Consider the following 24,356-nt stretch of genomic DNA (forward strand, 5'->3'; position numbering starts at 1 on the left):
GGTGCAACAGTGGAGATAATCATACACCCTGCTGCCGCTGTGTGTCAGTGGATAAGGAGTGAATGATCAGGCTGGTGGATGGAGTGATTTGGATTTGTTTTATTGTCACGTGTACCGGGTTACAGTGAAAAGTAATGTTCTGCGTACAGTCCAGACAGGTCGTTCCATACATGAAAATACAAAGGACATACTATAAATACACAATGTAAATACATACACATAGACATCGGGTGAAGCACACATGAGTACAGTACTATTCAGTAGAGAAGATGTGTGAAGAGATCAGATCAGTCCATAAGGTCCCAGGTTCGGTTCCCGGCTGGGTCACTGTCTGTGCGGAGTCTGCACGTCCTCCCCGTGTGTGCGTGGGTTTCCTCCGGGTGCTCCGGTTTCCTCCCACAGTCCAAAGATGTGCGGGTTAAGTGGATTGGCCATGCTAAATTGCCCGTAGTGTCCTAAAAAGTAAGGTTAAGGGGGAAGTTGTTGGGTTGCGGGTATAGGGTGGATATGTGAGTTTGAGTAGGGTGATCATTGCTCGGCACAACATCGAGGGCCGAAGGGCCTGTTCTGTGCTGTACTGTTCTAAATCTAAATCTAAGAAGGTCATTCAGGAGTCTGGTAACACCGGGGAAGAAGCTGTTTTTGAACCTGTGTTCTCAGACTTTGTATCTCCTGCCCGATGAAAGAGGTCGGAAGACTGAATAACCCGGGTGGGAGGGGTCTTTGATTATGCTGCCTGCTTTCCCAAGGCAGCGAGAGGTGTTGACAGAGTCAATGGTTGAGTGGTGGGTTTGCATGAAGAATTGGGCTGTGTTCACCACACTCTGTGGTTTCATCCGGTCTTGGGCCGAGCAGTTGCCATACCAGGCTGCGATGCAGCCAGATAGGATGCTTTTTAATGTTGCATCTATAAAAATTATTAAGTGTCATTGTGGACATGCCAAATTTCCTTAGTTTCCTGAGGAAGTATAGGCGCTGTTGTGTTTTCTTGGTGGTAGTGTTGATGTGGGTGGACCAGGACAGATTGTTGGTGATGTGCACACCGAGGAATTTGAAGCTGTCAAACATCTCCACCTCGGCCCCGTTGATGCTAACAGGGGTGTGTACAGTACTTTGCTTCCTGAAGTCAATGACCAGCTTGTGGTGATAACCATTGTAGATATGCATACTTGCAGTAGGGGGATGTATGGCTGTACCTGTAATACAGGTTCCTCCGGTAAGCCCCTGCCGGCTAGCTCCGCCCACAGGGAGCTTGTGTATAAATATGCGTGTGAGTCACTCAGACCCTAGTCTTCAGTTGCAGCCGGAGGAATAGCATCACACAGCAATAAAGCCTCGATTGAACTTGTCTCTCATCTTTGAGTGCAATTGTTAGCGCCACAAAGCTCTTTAGTTTTGTTGACATTGAGGACGAGACTGTTGTCGTTACACCACTCCACTAGGTTCTCTATCTCCCTCCTGTATTCTGACTCATTGTTATTCGAGATCCGACCCAATATGGTCGTGTCATCAGCAAACTTGTAGATGGCTTTGGAGCCACATTTTGCCACACAGTCATATGTGTACAGGGAGTATAGTAGGGGGCTAAGTACACAGCCTTGTGAGGCCCTGGGATTGGGGACCATTGTGGAGGAGCCGTTGATGTTTATCCTCACTGATTGTGGTCTATGGATCAGGAAGTCGAGGATCCAGTTGCAGAGGTGGATGCAAGTCCTAGGTTTTGCTATGAGCTTGGCTGGGATTATGGGGTTTAAAATGGAGCAGTAGTCAATGAATAGGAGCCTGATGTAGGAGTCCTTGTTATCGAGATGCTCCAGGGATGAGTGTAGGGCCAGGGAGATGGCGTCTGCTGTGGACCGGTTGTGGCGGTATGCGAATTGCAGTGGATCAAGGCATTCTGGGAGAATGGAGTTGATGTGTCCTCTGAGCAACTTCTCAAAGCACTTCATAATGATCGAGGCCACCGGAGTGAATGATCAGACTGGTGGATGGAGTGACGACCGAGTGGGCTGTGTGGTCATTCCAGTGATGAACCGAATCCTGGACTGATGCTCCCAGTGCCTTGCGGAGAGAATGCTGCAGAGGAGCTGGCTTTCAGATGAGGTGTTAAACCCAGATGATATCAGCCCTCTAAAGGGATTATAAAAGGGTCTGAGGTTACTGTTTGGAAAAAGAGCAGGGGTCCTGGAATATTGTCATGGTGTCCCAGACAATAGTCACCCCGTCACCAATGTAACTAAAGAAAAAAGCAGATCCTCGGGACATTTGTCTCGTTAACGTTTGCTGTGCTCAAACTGCCACGTTATCGACATTACAACAATCACGATCATTCCCAGATTTTTGTAAAGTACCTGGGAGGTCCCTGAGGTTGAGAACCCCGATATGAATGAATATTTAACATGCAGAGCCAACTAATAATATTACATTAATTTATATCCAGGGATCTCGATGGACTCTTCAGGCGACGAGGATGAATTCCAACTTTGTAAGTAAATGCAAGCTCATATCCTTTCCAGCACGAAATCGAGCAGGTCTTACTAAACCTTCCTCACTGCCACTAACTCTCTGAATGCTCATATTTCAGGGTGGTTTTATCATACAGCCCGACCAGATGCAGGTGAGCTGGAATATTTTCTGATTTCTTGGCAAATTGCTTTTTTAAAATCAAAATGAAACGTTTCTGTTGCTGCTGGTGTGACTTTTATATCAATTCAATAGATAATAAATAAATATTTTGCTTTTAAATTATTCTAGTTTTTCTTTCCAAATGTCTCCCAGCCTGAAGCTAAATTGTTTTCTTACTCATTCGCGGCATGTGTGCATCGCTGGTTCATGGACATTTGTTGCCCATCCCTAATTGCTCACGAGAAGGTGGTGGGGAGCTTCCTTCTTGAACCATTGTCGTCCATGTGGTGTAGGTACACCCACAGTGCTGTTAGGGAGAGAGTTCAAGGATTTTGTCCCAGCGACAGTGAAGGAACGGCTGATATGTTTCCAAGTTAGGGTGGTGAGTGGATTGGAGGGGAACCTCCAGGTGGTGGGGTTCCCAGGTATCTGCTGCTCTTGTCCTTCTAGATGGCAGCCGTCGTGGGTAGGTACGGCATGAGGAGCGACTTTCGGGTGAATGTCAAAGATCCCCGGAGCAGTGTATTGACGAAGAGCAGGGGAGTTATCCCTGGTGTCCCGACCAATCCCTACCCCTCAGTCAACACCGTCGAAACCGATTATCTGGTCATCATCCCGTTCCTGTTTAGTGGAGCTTGCGTGTGCAAATTGGCTGCCGCATTGCCTGCATTACAGCGGTGACTATCTTGGCGCTGTCACAGGGGAACTCTCCCGCCAGCCTGGTCAATGTTCATCTTTCATCCGGCACATGAAAGCAGATGAGCTAGTCGTGCTGTATTTGGGATCTTGCTATGCACACCTTTGACTGCCAGGTTTGACTCCATATTCCCAGCTTCACCTCATAGCCCTGAATAACAAGAATCTAGCAATCTCATATTTAACATTAACGATCGATGCAGCACTAACTGCCACGGGTAGAAAAGTGTTCCAATCTTTGACCATCCTGTCTAGTTCCAAATGTTTTCTAATATCCCCTTTGGCAGGCTTAGCTCTAATTTTTAGGCTATGTCCCTGAGTCCTAAACTACCCGCCCAGTGGAAATAGCTTTTCTCGATCTAACATATTGACTCCCCTTATTATCTTGAAAACTTTGATCAAATCACTGCATGTCTACATCACAGCATCTACCTTCATCTATCCCGGACAGTCAAAGGTGCAGATGGCAGCAGATAAGAACACTGGCCCATTGTGCCTTCACTAGTTGTTTGAAAGAGCTACCCAGTTAGCCGCGCTCCCCCCTACCCTTAGCCCTGCGTTCTGTTCTCCTTCAAGTACGTATCCGATTCCATTTTGAAAATTACTGTTGAATCGACTGCAATGCATTTCCAGGCAACGCATTCCAGGCCATTACAGCTCTCTGCATAAAAAAAAAATCTTCTCACCTCCCCTCCGGTTCTTTTGGCAGTTACCTTAAATCACTGCCCTCTGGTTACCAACGCTCCCCCAATTCTTTCTCTCAAAACCCTTCATGGTGTTGAGTATCTCTGTTAAATCTCTCTTCCTCTTTTTGCTGCTCTGAAGGAGACCTCCCTTCTCTCCGCCATTGTGTTTGCCGCAGAGAGAGTCAGCGAGGGGGGGGAGTGGGCTGTATCGCGAACGTTTCCACTTCTGTCACAAAACAGTGGGCTGTCGCTATTGGTACCGGGAGCAACGTTTCTGCTCCCGGCCTGTCCCGGGAGCGCGGTATGTGAAACTGCACAACCCAACCCATCGTTGCCCATCCTTTCAACTCAGTGGGCAGAAAAAGATCACGATGGCTGATGGCGCCTAATTGCCCGGCGGTTAAGAGACAACCACATGTAGGCCAGGCCAGGTAAGGATGGCAGACTTAATTCCCCTAAAAGGGCATTATTGAAGCAAAGGGGGGGGGTTTACAACAATGAATTATAGTTTCATGGTCACCATTACTGAGCCTAACTTTTAATTCCAGATTAATTGGGCTGGATTCGCCTGCCCCGCCCACCGCAAGTTCGGGCGGGACGGGGACCATGTCAAGGTCCATTGACATCGGGCGGGAATTTCCGGTCGCCGGGCGGGCGCGGCCGGAGAATCACGCCCATTAACCGAATTTGAAGTTTCACCAGCTGCCATGGTGGGATTTGAACCCATGTCTCCCAAGGCATTAGCCTCTGGATTACTAACCCAGTGACAATTTTTTTAAATTTCATTTACGGGATGTGGTCGCTGGCTATGCCAGCATTTATTGCCCATCACTAATTGCCCTTGAGAAGGTGGCGGTGAGCTGCCTTCTTTAACCTCTGCAGTCCACATGGTGTAGGTATACCCACTGCGCTGTTAGGGAGGGAGTTCCAGGGTGTTGTCCCAGCGACAGTGAAGGAACAACAATATATTTCCAAGTCAGGGTGGTGAGTGACTTGGAGGGGAACTTCCAGGCGGTGGGGTTCCCAGGTTTCTGCTGCTCTTGTCCTTCTAGGTGGCAGTGGTCGTGGGTTTGGAAGGTATTGTCTAAGGATCCTTGGTGAGTTACTGCAGTGTATCTTGTAGACGGTACACACGGCTGCCACTGTTCAGCGGTGGTGGAGGGTTTGAATGTTTGTGGAAGGGGAAGCAATCAAGCGGGCTGCTTTGTCCTGGTTGGTGTTGAGCTTCTTGAGTGTTGGAGCTGCACTCATCCAGGCGAGTGGAGAGTATTCCATCAGACTCCTGACTTGTGCCTTGTTGATGGTAGACAGGCTGTGGGTGGCCAGGAGGTGAGTTACTCGCTGTAGGATTCCTAGCCTTTGACCTGCCCTGGTAGCCGCAGTATTAATGTGGCTAATCCAGTTCGGTTTCTGATCAATGGTAACCCCCAAGATGTTGATTGTGGGGGGATTCAGCGAGGGTAATTCCATTGAATGTCAAGGGGCAATGGTTAGATCCTCTCTTGTAGGAGATGGTCATTGCCTGGCACTTGTGTGGTGTGAATATAACTTGCCACTTGTCAGCCCAAGCTAACATTACCACTATGCCACCACCTGGCTTGGTGTTCGCCGCTTCAACTGTTGCTAGTTGTGTGTTCAGCTTTCTCCAACCTGCTCCAACTCACCAGCTCCCTCATTAAAACTTACCCTCCGGTCTGGTCACCCCCCTACTAGAGTTCGCACCCCTTAAGGTGTCTGTGGGCAGCACTTACATTGGGTAGATAGTCATAAACCTTTGCCCTTCCCACTGAAGTCAACTTTACGGGGAAAGGTTTCTTGCCGCGTGATAAATACAAGTCTCCAGATCAATTAATCCTACTAATTGCTTTTATTTTCCTCCACAGACAATTAACGCCCTTTTGATTGTTACTTTTATTCCAATCTTTGATATGGGCATCTATCCTCTCCTCAGGAAATGTAACATCGACTTGACGTGAGTATTAATCAGCCTCGAAGTCGCACTTTCTCCCACAATTCGCGATGAATTACCTTAACCAAGTGAGGAAAATAAAGACAGGAAATGTACGGCTCGGAGGGAGGCCACTTGGCCCCTCATGTCCCTGCTGGCCAGAAAAAGGTTATCCAGTCTAACCACACTTTCCAGTTCTTGACCCGTGGCCCTGTAGGTTACCTCGAGTGTATCTCCAAGTGTTTGTTAAGTGTTCAGAGGGTGTCTGCCTTGACCAGACTTTCAGGCAGTGGGTTACATGTCCCCACCATCCTCTAGGAGAAAGATGTTCTCCTCAACCCCCTCTAATCCCTCTGCCAGTTCCATTAAATACATGCCCCTGATTAATGGTTTCTCTGCTAAGGAAATAGGTCTTTCCCGTCCACTCCGTCTGGGCCCCTCATTATTTTATATACCACAATTAAATCACCCCTCAGCCTCCTCTGTTCCAAAGAATAGAGCCCCAGAATATCCAACTTTTTCTGATGGTTAAAGTCTGGGATTCTCCAGTCCCCCAGCAGCATGATTCCTGGCAATGCACCAGCTGGTGGCGGGATTCTCTCCTCCCGCCGCTTGTCAATGGGATTTCCCATTGAAGACACCCAACGCTGCTGGGAAACCCGTGGGTTGGGGTGCGTCACTGGCGGGAACAGAAGATCCCAACGGCCGAAGAATTCCAGGCAAAATTTCCCATTCCCGGCAACAACCTCATCAGTACCCATTCGAATGTTGTCTGTAAATTATCAGCCACTTTGACCAGCTAATTACTAAAATGTTTTACCCAGGTGCCCTTATTTGGGTCTCGCACGCCTCTTCCCTCTGTTCTCTGGTCCGCCATCGAGTCTTCGCTGGGGAGGGTCTCTGAATGCCTCGTTCTTATCCCCCTCTTTGCGCCCTTCCGGAGGTTTCTCTGGCCCTCACCAATGAGGTCACTCATTGCGGGGGTTGCAACACCCAATGGAGTTGCCAATTGCAACTTTGCAGGTCGCCAGGAATATCCCACCCCCTACCACCGGGGGCGCATTGTCTGCATGTAAACGTATCCCATGTAAGGTAAGGGCGGGAAATCTAGATGCCAGATAGTCTGGCTTCATCTGGACAATCCACCACAATCGATCCATCTGAATAGACCCCATTATCTCCTCGTGTCCTGTTTACAGGACAGGCCCAGACTTGCCCCCGCTCTCTGTCTCTGCCCAGTGTAGTCGCGTTTGGCTGTTTGACTCCCCATCAGGCCTTCCTGCAGCTTTAATTTAAAGTGTCCAATTCTTAATTTAAAATGTCCAATTCTGTATCGGGCCTATGATTCAGGCTGTTGGGCATTTTCCCACCACACCCTTCCTGTAAAGCAATGGCCAGAACTGGGAGCAATACCCCAGCTATGGCACTGTACTGTATTGGCACTGGTGTCTGTAAGTTATTGGGAGTAAGCCATAAATGTGCCAGCCCCTGAACACACCACCCAGGAGAACAAGGGCAGCTGGTACATGGGAACATGGCCACCTCCAACCTCCCTTGAAAGCAGCGCCGGCCCTAGGGTTGCTGGCGCCCCGGGCAAGCTGAACTTCGGCGCCCTTGGGGGGGTGGGGGCGGGGCCGAGGAGGGTGGGGGCGGGGGCGGGGGGGGCCGAGGCGGGGCCGAGGGGGGCGGGGCCGAGGCGGGGGGGGGGGGGGGCGAGGCGGGCAGGGGGTGGGCCGGGGCGGGGCCGAGGCGGGGGGCGGGGCCGAGGCGGGGGCGGGGCCGAGGCGGGGGGGGCGGGGCCGAGGCAGGGGTTAGATAGAGGAAAGGAACTAAATTGCACTTTAACCAGTCCTATCAGCTCATCATGCACAGTTCATCCCAACTGATCCTAACCCTCCCACAATACAATGACTGGCCCCTCCACCAATTACACTTACTGGTCCTAGACACCAAACACCACCCCCTCCTACCCTTACACTGACTCTTACCCCTTTAAGCTGATCCTCTCCACATTACACTGACCCCATCTCATCGTTAATGATCACCTCCTGCCATGTTATTGAGCCCCTTCTTCAACACTCCGACCCAGACACCCTGCCAACCACCCCCAGCCTCAATTAACTGACCTGATCCCAGATTCTTCCTGATAGACTGACCAGATCCCAGGACATCCGCGCCACTTGATTCTCACTCTTTGTGCAGATTTCCTGACCACCCACAGAACACATTAGGTGTTTGGGTGAGTGTTGAAATGGGACTCCGTACCTCGCACACACTGTGCAGATCTTCAATGAATATCTTCATTCTCGGCGGGGCCGAGGCGGCGGGGGGGGGGGGGGGGGGGGGGGGGGGGGGGGGGCGGTCCCGAGGGCGGACGGAAGGGGGGGGCGGGCGGACGGAAGGGGGGGGGCGGGCGGACGGAAGGGGGGGGCGGGCGGACTGAAGGGGGTCGCCCTGGGGGAGGGCGGCCACCGCGCATGCGCTGGTTGGCACCGGCCCAACTGCGCATGCGCGGGACCCGAGTCTCTGGCGCCCCCTAACACATGGCGCCCCGGGCGACTGCCCGAGTTGCCGGTGCCTTGGGCCGGCCCTGCTTGAAAGCACACACCGCCCTGACATGGAGCGATATCACCAGGTCCTTTATCATCACAGGGCCAGAAACGTAGGGCGCGATTCTCCCAGAAGGGAACAATGTCCCCTAGCAAGCACGTTAGTCGCATGTTTCCCGGCGCTCGCAGTGCCAAGAAAGGCATGGCCTGAACGGGGAACGCACGGCCAAGGCCACACATAGCCGCGTTTTGTACAGTGGGGTGGTCCGCTCGCCAAACCTCCCCATTGTAGCAAGAGATCGGGACGTCCCGATCTCTTGAGGCCTCCCAAAACGATCCCCAAGCTCCCCACGAAACCCAAACATAGGGTTCCCCCCCCCCCTGCAACTCCCCAACACCCCCTCCAGGCAACCTTGACCCTAGCACGCATGGGCAGAAATGCCAGCTTGACAGCTCGGCAGTGCCCATGCCAGCTGGTAGAGCCACCAGGAAAATGCCAACAAGGCACCCTGGCTGTGCTGGAGCAGTGCTAACCACCATGCAGGTAGGTGAGCTGAATGGCTTCCTCCACCCACCTTGGGACATCTCATTGAGTTCGGGTTGGGCAAGCTGCCATACGCTTCTTTCACCGAATGCTCAAATAGCCAACTGACACTAACCTCACTTCAGTGAGTTCAAAGAAATAAATTCCGCAGAAACTCCACGGGTATATCAAAGAAACATTTTACTATTCGCAGTAACTCCCTGTGCTGCTGCCAGGCGCCAAACCTTTCTGAGCAAGACGTGTTGGTGATTTATTTATTTTCAATTCAGCTCGGAGAGAAATAATCGGAGGGCAAGTAAAGGCTCCAGGGGTGGTGTAGCCTGCTCCTGCTTCTATGTTGCACGTTATAAAGGAATGCAGTTTATCAACAAGACCACTTGAGATTGGCTGGGACTGCAGGTTTCCTGCTCACCTGACTGAATATTCCTTCCATATAGACCAGTAGTTTGGAAGTCCCAATTGTAATCTTTTTCCGGTCAATTCCATCACTCTGAAAGAATGTGAAGAAGCAGCAGAAAAGGCTGAACAATATCCCGGTCAAACCCCTGAGCATTAATTATGCAGTCCAATAAATAACAGGCAACAGAGTAACTTTAATGCAGCAATATAACTCATACCTTCAGGGCATGGTTATCAATCCCTCAACTCCATTCCAGCCTGTAACTCACTCCCCGGTATCCATTATTCTACGTGTGAACCACCAAAACTCTTCAGTTTGATTACTTTCTGCCAATCACACAATCTATTTACTGTCCTTGGTGGATCTTCCACACTTTGTAGACTCCAACCTATCTGTTCATCTCCAAAATTGCACCAATTCCCTTTTGCCCCTCTAGTCCCCAGCTCACCAACACGTCGGCCACGATTTTGCGCCCACGTTCGCCCCATATGGCGACGTGGTCGCACAGATATCATGACGGCCAGGAATCTCTCCGGCGAGATCTCGCGATTCTATTGTTCCTGCCAGTGACGGCCTCGTTTCATTAAATTATCATCTCATTGAAGCAGTTCCCTGCTGTACGTCCCCCTCCCTCATTCTGCCGTCAGGTTACAGCTCTTTTTAAAAATGGGAAACAGACGAGCGGAACGTGGCAGGGGTACTGAGGTAAGTATAGCCCCTGGGGTAGAGGGATATGCCCGGGCAGTACCCTGACATTACCCAAGGCATGGCCAAGGGGCAGTGCCAGGGGGCCAGACGGCAGTGTCGGGGCAGATATGCTGTGGGGGGGTGGGGGGGGGGGGCATTTAATCAATTGGTGGGTGGGCAGGTGGGGACCCAGTCACTTTTCCATCTTCACTCCAATTCCATCCATGGCAGAAAGTCCCACGGACTGCTTTCCTGTTCCACTGCCAACTGTGCGGCTCCCCGGTGGCACTGCCCAGTACAGATGAGCTGGCAGCTCTTGGGGGGCACGACCTCCCCCCCCCCCCCCCCCCCCCCCCATCAGGGTCCTTGATCCCGGGAAAAGGCCCACTGCTGACCTATTGAGTGCCTACGTGGCACAAGATGCCTTCTTGAGAAGAGGCGACACGGAGATCGGGTGAGTCCTCCATCCGACACCTGAGATCACCTCCACGAGGGGCTGAGAAATCTAAGCAGTGAAACCTCGCCGTTCTAAGGGGTCTGAATCATTGGGATCCTCTACCCTGGAGGGCTGTGCACGTTCCATCGTTCAACATATTTTTCAGCCGAGATAGTCAGGCTTCTGGTCTCTTGAAATCAAAGTCGGTGGGTGGGAAAGGGGAGTTGAGGTAAGAAGGTCAGCCACGATCATATTGAATGGTGGGAGCAGGGCCATGTGGGCTACCCCTGCTCCTAATTCTAACGACCTTACCTTAAGTCTCCTTTGAGCTGCAAACCTTCTTGTGTTTCTTCACTGCTCCCTAGGCCGCTCAAACGTATGACAGTTGGGATGGTGCTGGCAGCAGTGGCGTTTGTGGCAGCCGCCGTTGTGGAGAACCACGTTCAGGTACAAGCAGCGGGCGGCGTGGTGCCCACTCTGTGCGGGTTGGGGGAGGGGGGGGGGGGGTGCTTTGTAAGTGGCAGCTGGAGTTGGCAAAGCTGGGCCCGGCAGGAAGAGTAGCGGCAGAAGGAGGCAGCAGGGTCCCGAACCAGAGAACACTCGTGTAAGATAATTACCAAAAAACAACTAGTGCTTACAATCTGGAAGCAGAATCGATGGTGTCTTTCAAAGGGGAATTAGGTGAACACTTGAAATGGAAAACTCCTCTGCAGAGGTGTTGGGGGGGGGGGGGGGGGGGGGGGGTCAGGGGTCGGTAATTGGATATTTCTTTCAGTGAGGTAGTGTGGGCATGATGGTTAGGGGGGGTTGGTTACGTCAGTTGGCTGGATGGCTGGTTCGTGATGCGGAGCGATGTCAACAGCGTGGGTTCAATTCCCGTACCAGCTGAGGCCATTCAACCTTGCCCCTCACCTGAGGTGTGGTGACCCTCTGGTTAAATCACCACCATGTTGTGTTATGTACTCTGGGATAACACAGGCTGCAACTGGATGCAGCTTTAACCAAAAGAGACTCCAGACCTTGAAGTGAGTTCAATCTGATTTATTGAACCAGTAGCACAGTTGGCACAGTTCTCTATGAGTTCGACTCTCTGCTAACCTGAATGTGGTTACTCTGTCTGACTGAACCAGACTAGCTCTTAGCCATGTGCTGGAGGTGTGATACTGTACATACACCCTGACTCACTCTGTAGATGTTCATCAGTGGAAACAAGGCAGAGTGTGAGTGCCGAGTGCCTTTTATAGTGAGATACCACTCTTGACTGTCCTGCCTGCTCATTGGTCATGTCCTGTTCTCTGTGTTCATTAGCTGCCTGTCTGTATATCATGACACACCAGTCAGCTCTCTCTCAAAGGGGAAATCAGCCTATGGTCCTCAGGATCTGGGGTGATGTTTACATTTTCAGTCATGAGGCACTCCTGGTGGGCTGAATATTTCTAAAGTCTGATGCCTAATTCCTCAAATTAATTGGCCCTCAATACCTAGCCACAGTCTGAGACCAAATAAATCTGTTCGCAAACATGGTGTCATATCTGACCTCGTTATGAGCTTACAACCATATATTTGCACCATCATTAAGACTGCCTCTCTTACCCCTATAACCTAGCCCACCTTCACCCCTGGGCCAGTCCATCTGCTGCTGAAACCCTCAATCATGCCTTTGTTATCTCTATTACAACAAGCACCTGGCTGCTCTCCAACAATCTACCCTCAATAAACTTGAAGTCATCCTAAACCCTGGAATGAAGTCTAAAGGGACGATCCTTTAAAACAGAGATGAGGAGCAATTCCTTCAGCCAGAGGGTGGTGAATCTGTGGAACTCTTTGCTGCAGGAGGCTGTGGAGGCCAAATCACTGAGTGTCTTTAAGACAGAGATAGATAGGTTCTTGATTAATAAGAGGACCAGGGGTTATGGGGAGAAGGCAGGAGGATGGGGATGAGAAAAATATCAGCCATGATTGAATGGCGGAGCAGACTCGATGGGCCGAGCGGCCTAATTCTGCTCCTATGTCTTATGACATATGACACAAACTCATGTTTTAATCCTCACCAAGTCCCATTCCCCTATCACACCCTGTGTTCACTGGATTACAATGGATTCTGGTCCAGCAACATCTTGATTTAAAAATTTTCCAACTTGTTTTCAACTCCTTCATCCAGGTACTAACCAGTCCTGAGTCTGCTTAGCCTCCGAGATCGGGCATTTTCAGACTAGTATGGCTGTAGGCTTTGAACGCCTTCCATGACCTCCCCACTCCATATCTCAATAACCTCCTCCAACCTCAGACACCTATAAGATATGTGCCCTCATCTTATTCTGATCAGTTGTACTTCCGCCATTTTAATGGCTCCATCAGTGGTGATTGTGCCTTCCGTTACCTCGACCCTAAGCTCTGGAATTGACTCCCTGAACCTCGGTGTTCCCGACCTCGCTTTCCACCATTTCAGCTGCTACTTCAAACCTGCCTCTTTGAACAAGGCCCCTTGTTCATCGCCCGCTCCGGCATTCTCCCAGCCTATTGCCCTATTCCTTGATTCCATTAATGCCTCCCAAAAATCAGTTAATCTCAGCCTTGAATGTGCTCCATGACTGGGGTCGGGAATTCCAAAGATTCACAACCCTTCGAGAATATGAGGGGCTGATTCTCCGATTCCGAGGCTAAGTGCGGAGGATCCGTGGTGTTTTACGTGGCACAAATGTCGGCGGCACCCCTTACCAATCCTGCGACCGGTGAGAGGCTAGCAGCCACGCCACGGAAAACTCCACAAAGAAACGGCCAGAGATTAGCCGGGTCCGTGGCCACGCATACACACGGCGGCGACCTGCAGCGGTCACGCCGTACAACATGGCGCCGGCCGAGCGTGGACCCGACCTGCCAGATAGTGCCCCTCCTGGACATCCCCTCGCCACTCCCTGGCCAAGTCCCCCAAGCCCTCTCGGAAGCCCCCCCCCCCCCCCCCCCCCCCCCCCCAAGCCAGCAGCACGGCTCCCGCCTGACTGGGGCGGCTCTGGACACACTCCGCAGCCGCCATCCCGAGTTCCCGCACGGCTGGGACCAGAAGTGAACTGCACCATCGTGAACCCAGCACATCAGGGGCGGAGCATCAGGGAAGGGCCTTCAGGTGACGGGCTGAGGCCGTCCCAACAGCATGTGGCGCGATGCTGCCGTTTCGGAGGGGGCAGAGCTTATGAAACCTGCGTCAAACCGGCGCCGCCCTCGATTTTGTCATAAAAAGGGATTCTCCGCACGATCGCCAATTACGCATTGGCATCGGGCAACGGAGAGTCTCACCCTGAATTTCTCCTCATCTCAATCCTCGATGACCAACTCTTTATTCTGAGACTATGACACCTGATTCCAGATTAGTTCCAGACCAGGTCCGATGGCTACCCCTTTGCTAAATTATATTGTTAAGGCAATTGCAACAGGTTAAACAGGCGATGGGTATTGCTACACCTGTAAATGGGGAGGGCCTCCTTGTGAACCTGGGCAAACCTGGGTTGTCTTGCCTGACTATCTGCCCCTGTCCGCAGCTATATTTGCAGCTGGGTGTCCTGGAGAGGGAGCACCATTGATGCCTTCCATGCCCTGTGGGGACTAGGGTCTTTTATTGATCCTGTTATCCACATTTTGGTTTAATGTTTAACATTTTCTTTGCGATTTGTTTCGTGTTTGATGCAGTCTCCCTTTGAGGGGCTGCTCTCTTGATTTGCCCCTTGTTTGTTTAATTGTATAAATGGGGACAGCTGGGATACTTGAGGGGAGGATGAAGTGGGTGAGTTGCTGACTTGGCTGGCTCTGCTTTGGAAAGAAACCTGGATGAGGTGCAGGTTAGCTTCAGACTCATTCTTCCTCAGCTATTGGAATTAACCCCAACCCTATTGGATGGAACGGGAGTCACGTTTAGGCCAGACCCGATTGCCTACTGTAAAAGACGATGAGTGAACAAGCTGGGTTTTTAACAATAACCCTGACATTCTCGATGTTGCATTGAATTCAAATGTCTAAGCTGCCGTGGTGGGATTTGAATACAGACTCCGCTGGATTGGCAGCCCGAGCTTCATGATACCACTTCGCTGTTCCCGTATTTTAGAATGCGTTCCACAAATAAGCCTGGTCAGTCAGATTTGAAGCTCCCGCAGGCCAGAGGAGTTTGAATGTATTTTGCCTTTTTGGATGTATCACACCATGTTGATTTCCTTTTTTTATTTTTCAGAGAACTGTGGTGCCTGAGCCCATCGCCAAAGAAAGTTACCTTCAGTTCTTAAACTTGGCAGATAAAAACATCAGCGCCACTCTCCAAGGGCACGATGGCTTTCCAATAACCATGGCCCCCCTTCAGGTAATTGCTGGTGCTGACGTACTCTCGCGCTTTCCCAACTCTATGACATCTGGACGAAAAGACAAAAAACTGACCGCCTGTTCGCAAAACGCTCCCACCCTCCTGACGTGAAGCCTTGGCTCACGCTGGGAGGATCAGCGGTGGCTGGATTGGAATGCCACTTGCTTCCAGAGGCAAACAATGGCCAGTTTGGGTCTTAGCCCAAACTATGGAGTGCAAAATCCCAGCTGACGCTCCAGGTGTAGGACTGTGTGTGTGTGTGTGAGTTACGCAATGTTGTCTATAATATAGTGCCCTGTCTGCCCCCTCTGGTGGATATAAAAGACCCCAGGGCACTATTCTGAAGAAAAGCAGGGGAGTTTTCCCTGGCATCCCAACCAATATTTACCTCGTGACGGACAGCAGTTTTAAAAAAAATCTGAGGCGGGATTCCTCTGACTGCCAGCTGATTTTCCGGCATGGTACGCCCTTGTCGGCAGTGGGATTCTCTATTCCTGCAGCCGGCCAATGGGGTTTCCCATCGTGGCCACCCCCCATGCTGTTGGGAAACTCGCAGGAGTGGGTGCGCTGCCGGTGGGGCGGATCCCGCTGACGGAGAATCCCATTGCTGATCATTATCATGTTGCTGTTTGTGAGGATCTCGCTGTGCACGACTTGGCTGCTGTATTTCCTACACCAAAGCAGTGACATTTCATTGGCTGTATAGTGCTTTGGGATGTTAAGCCAGCATTATGGGTGTTATCATTGACCAGCAACTGAAATGGATTAGCCTCATTAATACTGTGGCTACAGAGGCAGGAATCCTGTGGCAAATAACTCCCCTCCTGACTCCCCCAAAGCCTGTCAACCATCTACAAGGCACAAGTCAGAAATGTGATGGAATACCCTCCACGGCACGGTAGCACAGTGGTTGGCACTGTAGCTTCACAGCGCCAAGGTCCCGAGTTTGATTCCCGGCTTGGGTCACTGTCTGTGCGGAGTTGCACGTTCTCCCCGTGTCTGCGTGGGTTTCCTCCGGGTGCTCCGGTTTCCTCCCACAAGTCCCGAAAGACGTGCTTGTTGGGTGAATTGGACATTCTGAATTCTCCCTCCGTGTACCAGAACAGGCGCTGGAATGTGACGACGAGGGGCTTTTCACAGTAATTTCATTGCAGTGTTAATGTAAGCCTACTTGTGACACTAATAAAGATTATTATTATTGCCTGGATGAGGGCAGCACGGTGGCCTAGTGGTTAGCACAACCGCCTCACGGCACTGAGGTCCCAGGTTTGATCCCGGCTCTGGGTCACTGTCCGTGTGGAGTTTGCACGTTCTCCCCGTGTCTGCGTGGGTTTCGCCCCCACAACCCAAAAATGTGCAGAGTAGGTGGATTGACCACGCTAAATTGCCCCTTAATTGGAAAAAATAAAACTCGACACCATCCAGGACAAAGCAGCCGGCTTGATTGCTCCTCCTTCCACAAACATTCACTTCTTCCACCACCGACTAACAGTGGCAACCGTGTGCACATCTACAAGGTGGATGATAGGAACTCATCAAGGTTCCTGAGGCAGCACCTTCCAAACCCACAGCCGCTACCATTAAGAAGGACAAAGTCAACAGACACATGGGAGCACCACCACCTTGAGTTACCCCTCCAAGTGATTCACCATCGTTAGGAATACATCTCCGTCCCTTCACTATCACTGGGTCAAAACCCTGGAACTCCCTCCCTAACAGCACTGTGGGTATACCTACACCAAATGGACTGCAGCAGTTCAAGAAGGTGGCTCACCACCACCTGCTGAAGGGCAATTAGGAATGAGCGATATCTGCTGACCCAGCCAGCAACGTCCACATCCCGTAAATTAACAAATAAAAATGTTCAAAAGTTGTGTAAAGCACTTGTTTTGGATACGGTTTTAAAGGAGGTTAGCCCATTCATTCAGCTACATTCAGATGACTGCAGGGTGCCTGGAACTCTTCAATACCTCATCCATGTTATTATTTCTGAGGGGTGACTCGACAGTGAGTGGCAGCAAAGCCACTCTACACATGGAGAGCGTCATAGACAATGCCAGATACACAAAGCCACTCTACACATGGAGAGCGTCATAGACAATGCCAGATACACAATTTTGCCAATGCTGCAAATTAAATTTTCACATCTGACGTGCAGAGGTCTAGCCCTCTTCCTTTCTCTGTGACATCCTCTGGCCTTGAAGCACCCCGAGATCTCTGTGCTGTTCCAATTCTGGTTCTTCATGCAAGCCTGATTTCCACCACTCCACCATTGGCTGCTGTGCCTTCAGCTGCCTGAGCCCCAGGTTCTGGAATAGCCTCTCTGCCTCCCTTATCTACTCCGAATCATAGAATACCCGCAAGAGGCCACAATTAGCCGAGCAGAGGAATTTCAGAGGGTTTTAGGGTGGGAGAGAGTCACAGAGATAGGAAGGGCAGTGAGGTCAGGGAAGGATTTGAATCATAGAATCATAAGAGTTTACAGTGCAGAAGGAAGCCATTCAGCCCAACGAGTCTGCACCAGCTCTTGGAAAGAGCACCCGACCCAATCCCATACCTCCACCCCGTAACCCCAGCCAACCATTTTTGGACACTTAAGGGCAATTTAGCATTGCCAATCTCTCTAACCTGCACATCTTTGGACTGTGGAAGGAATCCGGAGCACTCGGAGGAAACAATGGGAGACACAGTCACCCAAGGTGGGAATTGAACCCGGGTCGCTGGCGCTGTGAGGCAGCAGTGTTAACCACTGTGCCACCGTGCCGCCAAGACATTGAATAAATGTACATTTTTGACCACCGAATGTTCTTTAGCTCAGTGTCTGATTTACGCTCCTGTGGGATATTTTGCGATGTTTAGAGGCACTACGTGAATACAAGTTGTCATTAGAAAGTGGTACTTCAAAGAAAATGTGACCCAAAACGCCTCTTCTTTTGTAGGACCCAGACAATTACGTTAAGTTACATCTTGATTCTCCGAGTCAACTATTCAGTTTTGATCTTCAGTACGGAAACGTGACAACGAAATGCCTTCAAAACACCAGTGAAATGGAAGCGTACAGCATAATGCTGTACAACGAGGGTGCAACACTGCAATGCAAACTGGTCAGTGAGTCAGGTCTTTTAACACTGAGATGGGTTAACCCAGCCGGGTAAATGTTGTTGAAACTGGACTTTGGCCCCTCCATTATTGGGTGTCTCAGTTCACACTTTCTCTCTTTTTCCAAACGGCTTCAATGGCCATTTTCTGGGGGCGGGAATTAAGGCTTGGGTGGAGGATGGGTGGGGTGTTATGCTACCATCTGTGGATCGCTTATTAACTGTGAGCCTCTACATCTTTAAATTGGCCAGGGCAGGTGGAAAGCAGGAGCCCAGGTCAGGGCAGGGAAATGTTCATGTTATTAAAATGTCATTGCTGAGGCATAGATTTTCTGTCAATCGAATAAAACGCCTTTCATGCTGCCAGGCCGGAGATGTTCAGCTTTCAAGCACATTCTTCATCACCCACCAATCCTGGCCTTGTATATAATCCTGGCCCCGGTCATTGTGACTCAGGAACCTGAAAGGGAAATCCCGCAATTAGCCACCTCACCACTGGGGGGAGTTAGTGGTATGGCCCGGGTTCCTTCGCCGGTCTACAGGGTGTAGGGTTGAGTCGAGGAGGCCGCTGGGATCTTGTTGAGTTGAGGGGATCCGGCATCAAGATTTGTCACAGGGTTTTATGCCTGAAACCACAGAGCGCGACCGGGGGAATCCTCCAGGAATTTCCTCACGCTGAAATGTTTAGCACCTTTTATTTAGCCAGCTGCAGACAAGAATCGTCGGATCCTACATCACAGAGTGAAGCCATTCAGCCCATCCTGCCTTGGAGGAGCTGTCCAAATAGTCGACTCCACTTTAGCCCTGGCCATTTTTCCCCTTCAACATTTGTGTCCGATCCACTTTTTAAAGAGGCTGTTCCATCAGCCTGCTAAGCAGCACGTTCTGGATCGCAATCATTTACGGCATTAAAAAAAAATGCTCTCCTTCTCCCTTGCTGTTTTTTTTTTGTTGCTTAAATCTGTGCCCTAAGGTTATTGATCCTCCTGCTGATGAAAACTGTTTCATCAGATCAGAAGAAATCTGCCGTGGGCAGCACAGTCGGAAGCACTTCACAGCGCCAGGGTCCCAGGTTCGATTCCCGACTTGGGTCACTGTCTGTGTGGAGTCTGCACGTTCTCCCAGTGTCTGCGTGGGTTTCCTCCGGATGCTCCGGTTTCCTCCCACCAGTCCCGAAAGGCGTGCTTGTTGGGTGAATTGGACATTCTGAATTCTCCCTCTGTGTACCCGAACAGGTGATGAAATGTGGTGACTAGGAGCTTTTCACAGTAACTTCATTGCAGTGTTAATGTAAGCCTACTTGTGACAATAATAAAGATTATTATTATTATTAATAAATAGGAGGAGGCCATTCAGCCCCTCTAACCTGCTCCACCATTCAATAAAATCATGATTGATCTGGTTGTGGCCTCAACACCATGAACCCTTGACCCCCCCCCCATGAACCCTTGACCCCCCCCCATGAACCCTTGACCCCCATGAACCCTTGATCCGCTTTTCGATCCAAAGTCTTGAATGTATTCAGCCATCCAGCCTCCACTGCTCTCTGGGCGATGTGGATTAGAGAGCCTCTGAGAGAATAAATGCCTCCTCATTTCCACCTCCAATGCGAGACCCCCTTTATTTTCAAACTGTGCTGCCCCTAGTTCCAGGTTCCTCTCAGCTTCTACCCCTGCCAGGCACCCTCAGTATCTTGTGTATTTCAACAAGATTACCTCCCATTCTTCCAAACTCTAATGAATATAGGCCAAAACCTGCACATCTTTTCCTCATAAAACAGACTCTTCATCGCAGGAATCAATCGAATGAACCTACCCTGAACTGCTAATTCTGTTATAAGTAAGGTGGCCAAAACTGTACCCAGTACTCTCGGTGCCATCTCACAAAGCCCTGTATTTCCTTCCTTCTCCTTGCTTACTCTCTCTCATGGTTTTGAACACCTCCACCGAGCCTCTCCTCTGCTGTCAGGAGAAAAACTCCAGATTCTCCTCTTGACAATCCCCTTATTTCTCGGATAGGTTATTCACGAAGGCCCCGCCTTCTCAACCTTACCCCTGGCCTGAGGTGTGGTGATCCTCGGGTTAAATCACCACCAGTCGTCTCTCCCCCCCTCAAAGGGGAAAGCAGCTTATGGTCATCTTGGACTATGGCGACTTTACCTTGACCTTGCTATACCACCAAATCTCTTTACCCTCTCCAGGCCCTTGACATCCTTCCTGAATTGTGTTTCTCAGAATTGGACACAACATACCAGCTGACGTCTAATCAGCGTTTTGTGGAGATAATACCTTATCTGTTTTACAGTCAATTCCTTTCATTCACCTCTAGCCTCCGATATCTGTCTCAAACTTGATTATATTTCCACCACGCCGATGTTCCTCTGGACTTTCTCCCCGGGCTTTCTCTACCTTTGATTCCATCTCCCTGCTCCCATTATTATCAGCCTATTGAATTTGAGCAGCCTTACTCAATGGGTGGGATTCTCTGGCCTCTCCGCCTGCCGTGTTTCTCAGCGGCGAGAGGCAGTCCTGTGTTGGCCGGCGGCTGAATTTCCCAGTCTCGCCGTTGTCAATGGGATTTCCAACTATAGCCTCTGAAACCCACGGTGGGAGTGCGCCATCTGCAGGAGCTGAAGATCACGCCGACGTGAACAGGCGGAAGATCCAGCCCACATTATGTCTGTCCAGCACCAGGACCGCAGAACGCCCTCCGACCCCTGCAACCTACGATCTTTTAAACTGCTTGGCATTTCCTAACCGTGACATCCTGGTTTACTTCATCTCATCTTCTCAGTCTTGTGGGTGTCCCATGCCATAAACCGTTGTCCTTCAAAGGAATAACGTTTTGAATGGGTTGGGTTTGCCCTGCGCCACATTAACTTAATAATTGCTTATTGTTACAAGTAGGCTTCAATGAAGTTACTGTGAAAAGGCCCTAGTATCAACATTTAATCCATTTGGAAGAAATTCCCATGTCTTCAGTTTGAAATGAGCATTCACCAAACTGAATGGAGCCACACTCCCCCCACATTGGATTACGTTTTCACAGAATTTGCAGTGCAGAAGGAGGCCATTTGGCCCATCGAGTCTGCACCGGCCCTTGGACAGAGCACCCTACCCAAGCCCACACCTCCACCCTATCCATGTAACCCAGCAACCCCACCTAACCTTTTTGGACACTCGAGGGCAATTTATCATGGCCATCTTTGGACTGTGGGAGGAAATCGGAGCACCTGAAGGAAACCCACGCACACACCGGGAGAACGCGCAGACTCCGCACAGACAGTGACCCAAGCCGGGAATCGAACCGACAACCCTGGAGCTGTGAGGCAACTGTGCGAACCACTGTGCTACCATGCTGCCCACTTTTATTTTATTCTTTCATGGGATGTGGGTTTTTCAGGGCTGGGCCAGCATTTGTTGCCCATCCCTAATTGCCCTTGAACTGAGTGGCTTGCTCGGCTGCTTCAGAGGGTGCTTAAAAGTCGATCACATTGCTGTGGATCTGGAGTCACATGTAGGCCAGACTAGGTAGGCACGGCAGATTTCCTTTTCTAAAGGGCATTTGTGAACCAGCTGGGGTTTTACGACAATGGACCATGGTCAATGTTAGAGATTTTTTTATTGAATTCAGATTTCACCCTCTGCTGCGGCGGGGTTTGAAGCAGAACATTAACTTGGTCTCTGGAATACAGGACTCTTATATGCTAATGTCGAACAGCACAACTCGCCCTAACAGAATCCACACACTCCCAAGAAGGGAAAATGATGTTGGGAATCAATAATGCCACATCCTGCAGTACCAGCAGGTCACAGTGCGTGTCCAACCAAGAGACGTAATCTACCCTGATGCTCTGGTGCGGGGCTGAGGGAGTCAGGAGTGTTGACTTTTGAAATGAAATGGAAAAACAATGAAAATCTCTTATTGTCACAAGTAGGCTTCAAATGAAGTTACTGTGAAAAGCCCCTAGTCGCCACATTCCGGCGCCTGTTCGGGGAGGCTGGTACGGGAATTGAACCGTGCTGCTGGCCTGCCTTGGTCTGCTTTAAAAGCCAGCGATTTAGCCCAGTGTGCTAAACCAGCCCCAGCACGTTAAACTGAGATTATGTCTTCTCGATTGCATGTGAAGCATCCCATGGCATTATTTCAAATAACGGTGGGGGTGTCCTTCCTCGTGTCTCGCCCGATGTTTATCCCTCAACCTATGCCACACAAACAGACTATCGGATCATTGTCACACTGCGGTTTATGGGATCTTGCTTTGCATAGATTCACTGTCACGCTTCCAATATCGCAACGCTCTCCACCCTTCCCTTCAACAAGTGTGATGTGGAGATGCCGGCGTAGGACTGGGGTGAGCACAGGTCACCTGAGGAAGGAGCAGTGCTCCGAAAGCTAGTGTTTGAAACAAACCTGTTGGACTTTAACCTGGTGTTGTAAGACTTCAACAAGTGTGTCATTGAATGTCAAAGCGCTTTAAGCGGTCCTGAGCTTGCAAAAGGAATCGTAACAATCCGAGTCTTCCTTCACCGCTTCCTAAACGCCCACTGAATTTGTGCTATCTTTGTGTGCAGCTGGAGGATGAAAAGTTGAAACCACAGAAGGGAAAAGCCACAGTGAGGTAGGACATTGGCCGGTTTAACTCCTCGATCGTCTCCTTGTCAGAAAACTTGTTTCTTCTGGCTCCCGCTGACTGCCTGACTTCTGCCCACAGAATCGTAAATGCCTATTCCGAAGATATGAACGTCACCCTGGGAGAGTTGAAATTCGGAACGGTCAACAAGAACCTGGGCAGCTCCAAGTATGCGATTATGGATAGAGGACAGTAAGTGGAGGTTTGTCTCGGAAATACTTTGTCATGATGTGTGCCTGAGATTCCATGGCGGGGGGATTCTCTAATAATGGGGCTATGTCCCTACGCCAGTGTGACAAGCGGCGCCAACCACTCCGACGTCAACGGTCCCTGATAATGGGGAATGCTCCCTTTCCTAAGGGGCTAGGTTGGTGCCGGAGTGGTTCCAGCCAGCGCGGAACGGCCCACTCGAGTTCACACATGCGCAGAACGCCTGGCGTGATTCTGTGCATGAGTGAAACGGCCGCCGTATTTCTGCGCATGCGCTGATGTTCCCTTCTCTGCGCCGGACCCCGGGCAATATGGCGGAGCCCTACAGGGGCCCGGCGCGGAGTAAAGTAGGCCCCCACGGAACAACCCGCCAATCGGTAGGCCCCGATCGTAGGCCAGACCACCTTAGGGGCCCCTCCCGGGGTCGGTTCCCCCCCCCCCCCCCTCTCTCTCTCCAGGACGGCCCCCGCACACTCGGCACGGTGGGAATCCCGCGAGCGCCCGAGAATCGGCGCCGGAGAACGGGGAAGCTGGCATCAGGGCGGCGCAGCGCGATTCTCATGGCCCCCCCCCCTCGGGATTCTCCGCTGGGTCGGAGAACCCCGGCTGTTTGAACTGAATGCTGAAATTAGATCATTACAATATGAAGTTCTCCTCGCTCTCTCTATACACATTGTGGGTATTTTAGTGTTGTGGGCATGGTAACCGGTGAGTAATCCAGTTCCACCCAAGCCTCCAAATACTCTGCATTCCTCCTGTTCTGATCTCTCACGTATTCCTGATTTTTGCCATCTACGGGGAACAAGTGTGGTGCAATACACTCCATTTACCTGGACAACTGCAGCTCAAATAACAATCGAAGCTCAACGCCATCCTGGACAAAGCAGCCCCGTGTGATTGATACCCCGTCCACTATCTTAAACATTCGACCCCTCCATCATTGGCGCACATAGCAGCCGTGTGTACTATTTACAAGATGGTAATTTCTCTAGAAAGGTGAAGACCGAGGGGTCACCTGATAGATATGTTTTAAAATGAAAGTGTTTAATTAGGCAACAAAGAGAAAATGTTCAACTTTTTAAAGGCGTCTAAAACTAATGGCCATAAATAACATAGTCATTAATAAATCCAATAAGAAACCCAGGTAAAACATCTGTACCCAGACAGCAGTTAGAATAGGGTGGCACGGTAGCACAGTGGTTAGCACTGTTGCTTCACAGCGCCAGGGATCCAGGTTCGATTCCCGGCTTGGGTCACTGTGCGTGCGGAGTCTGCAAGGTCTCCCTGTCTCCCTGTGTCTGCGTGGGGTTCCTCCCCGGTTTCCTCCCACAAGCCCCGAAAGACGTGCTTTTAGGTCAATTGGATTTTCTGAATTCTCCCTCTGTGTACCCGAACAGGTGCTGGAATGTGGCGACTAGGGGCTTTTCACAGTAACTCCATTGCAGTGTTAATGTAAGCCTAGTTGTGACACTAATAAAGATTATTGTTATTATATTGAA

The 24,356-nt window shown here is 50.6% G+C and overlaps 1 protein-coding gene across 2 annotated transcripts in view; it reads left to right on the plus strand.

Annotated features, from left to right (window-relative positions):
• The window catches only part of slc15a2 (solute carrier family 15 member 2), a 92,614-nt gene that overhangs the window by 43,881 nt on the left and 24,377 nt on the right, over window positions 1-24,356 (plus strand). For both annotated transcript variants that reach the window (XM_038790075.1, XM_038790076.1), the window contains 8 exons: window positions 2,441-2,485; window positions 2,585-2,617; window positions 5,891-5,979; window positions 10,937-11,018; window positions 14,791-14,916; window positions 17,856-18,020; window positions 22,589-22,635; window positions 22,729-22,839. In XM_038790075.1, coding sequence (XP_038646003.1) covers window positions 2,441-2,485; window positions 2,585-2,617; window positions 5,891-5,979; window positions 10,937-11,018; window positions 14,791-14,916; window positions 17,856-18,020; window positions 22,589-22,635; window positions 22,729-22,839 — 698 coding nt within the window. The remainder of the gene's footprint in view (window positions 1-2,440; window positions 2,486-2,584; window positions 2,618-5,890; window positions 5,980-10,936; window positions 11,019-14,790; window positions 14,917-17,855; window positions 18,021-22,588; window positions 22,636-22,728; window positions 22,840-24,356) is intronic.

Source organism: Scyliorhinus canicula, chromosome 2, assembly GCF_902713615.1.
Source record: "Scyliorhinus canicula chromosome 2, sScyCan1.1, whole genome shotgun sequence".
In the NCBI taxonomy this organism is placed as follows: Eukaryota; Metazoa; Chordata; class Chondrichthyes; order Carcharhiniformes; family Scyliorhinidae; genus Scyliorhinus; species Scyliorhinus canicula.